Source organism: Olea europaea, unplaced genomic scaffold, assembly GCF_002742605.1.
Source record: "Olea europaea var. sylvestris unplaced genomic scaffold, O_europaea_v1 scaffold20629, whole genome shotgun sequence".
Lineage (NCBI taxonomy): Eukaryota > Viridiplantae > Streptophyta > Magnoliopsida > Lamiales > Oleaceae > Olea > Olea europaea.
In genome coordinates this window covers 858-1,911 of record NW_019238545.1, presented here as the reverse complement: position 1 = coordinate 1,911, position 1,054 = coordinate 858, and the positions used below count along the sequence as shown (strand labels likewise).

Below are 1,054 nucleotides of genomic sequence, written 5' to 3'. Positions count from 1 at the left end.
GTCTGCTATTACATTCTCACTGCCCTTCTTGTCTCTTATTTCGATATCAAATTCTTACAGAGATAGAACCCAACGAATCAATCTCGACTTTGCATCCTTCTTTGGGAGCAGATACTTCAATACAGCATGATCTGTGTAGACAATGACCTTAGACCCTACAAGATATGATCTAAACTTATCAAATGCATATAACACGGCCAAAAGCTCCTTTTTAGTAGTTGTATAATTGATTTGTGCATCATTTAGAGTTCTGTTTGCATAGTAGATCACATGGAAAACCTTGTTTCTCCGCTATCCCAATACTGCACCCACGGTGTGATCACTGGCATCATACATTAATTCAAATGGCAGTTCCCAGTCTGGTGCTACAATTATCGGTGTTGTCGTGAGTTTCTCCTTCAACGAGTTGAATGCTATGAGATATTTCTCATTAAACTCAAAGGGTACGTCTTTCATTAGCAAATTGCATAGCGGCTTAGTGATCTTTGAGAAGTCCTTTATGAATCTCCTGTAGAACCCCGCATGCTCTAAGAAACTGCGAACCCCTGTAACTGATGTAGTCGGTGGTAACTTCTCTATAACCTGAATTTTTGCCTTGTCCACCTCAATTCCTTTTGCTGAAACTCGATGTCCAAGTGCAATGCCTTCTTGCACCATAAAGTGGCATTTCTTCCAATTCAAAACCAGGTTTGTCTCCTTCCATCTCTGTAATACCAAATTCAAGTGCTCCAAACATTCATCAAATGAAGATCTATATACTGAGAAGTTGTCCATGAACACCTCAATAAACCTTTCAATCATATCGAAAAATATTGCCATCATACATCTCTGGATGCGATCGAGGCGTTACAAAGGTCAAAAGGCATCCTATAGTAAGCAAAAGTGCCATAAGGACAAGTGAAAGTGGTCCTTTCCTGATCATCTTGCGCGATTGGTATCAGATTGTAGCTCGAGTATCCGTCAAGGAAGCAATAGTGTGAATGCCCTGCCAATCTTTCCAACATCTGGTCAATAAATGGTAGTGGGAAATGATCCTTTCATGTAGCTGCATTGA

General features: G+C 40.2%; 1 protein-coding gene across 1 annotated transcript; it reads right to left on the bottom strand.

Annotated features, from left to right (window-relative positions):
- Positions 1-58: 58 nt before the first annotated feature.
- On the bottom strand, positions 59-819 carry LOC111379926 (uncharacterized mitochondrial protein AtMg00860-like; the record flags this gene model as incomplete). The annotated part of the gene is made up of 2 exons (XM_023003371.1): positions 309-819; positions 59-155 (listed from the first exon to the last, which is right to left on the bottom strand). Coding segments are annotated over exons 1-2 (608 nt in total), but the record flags the coding sequence as incomplete, so codon positions are not given.
- Positions 820-1,054: the final 235 nt, after the last annotated feature.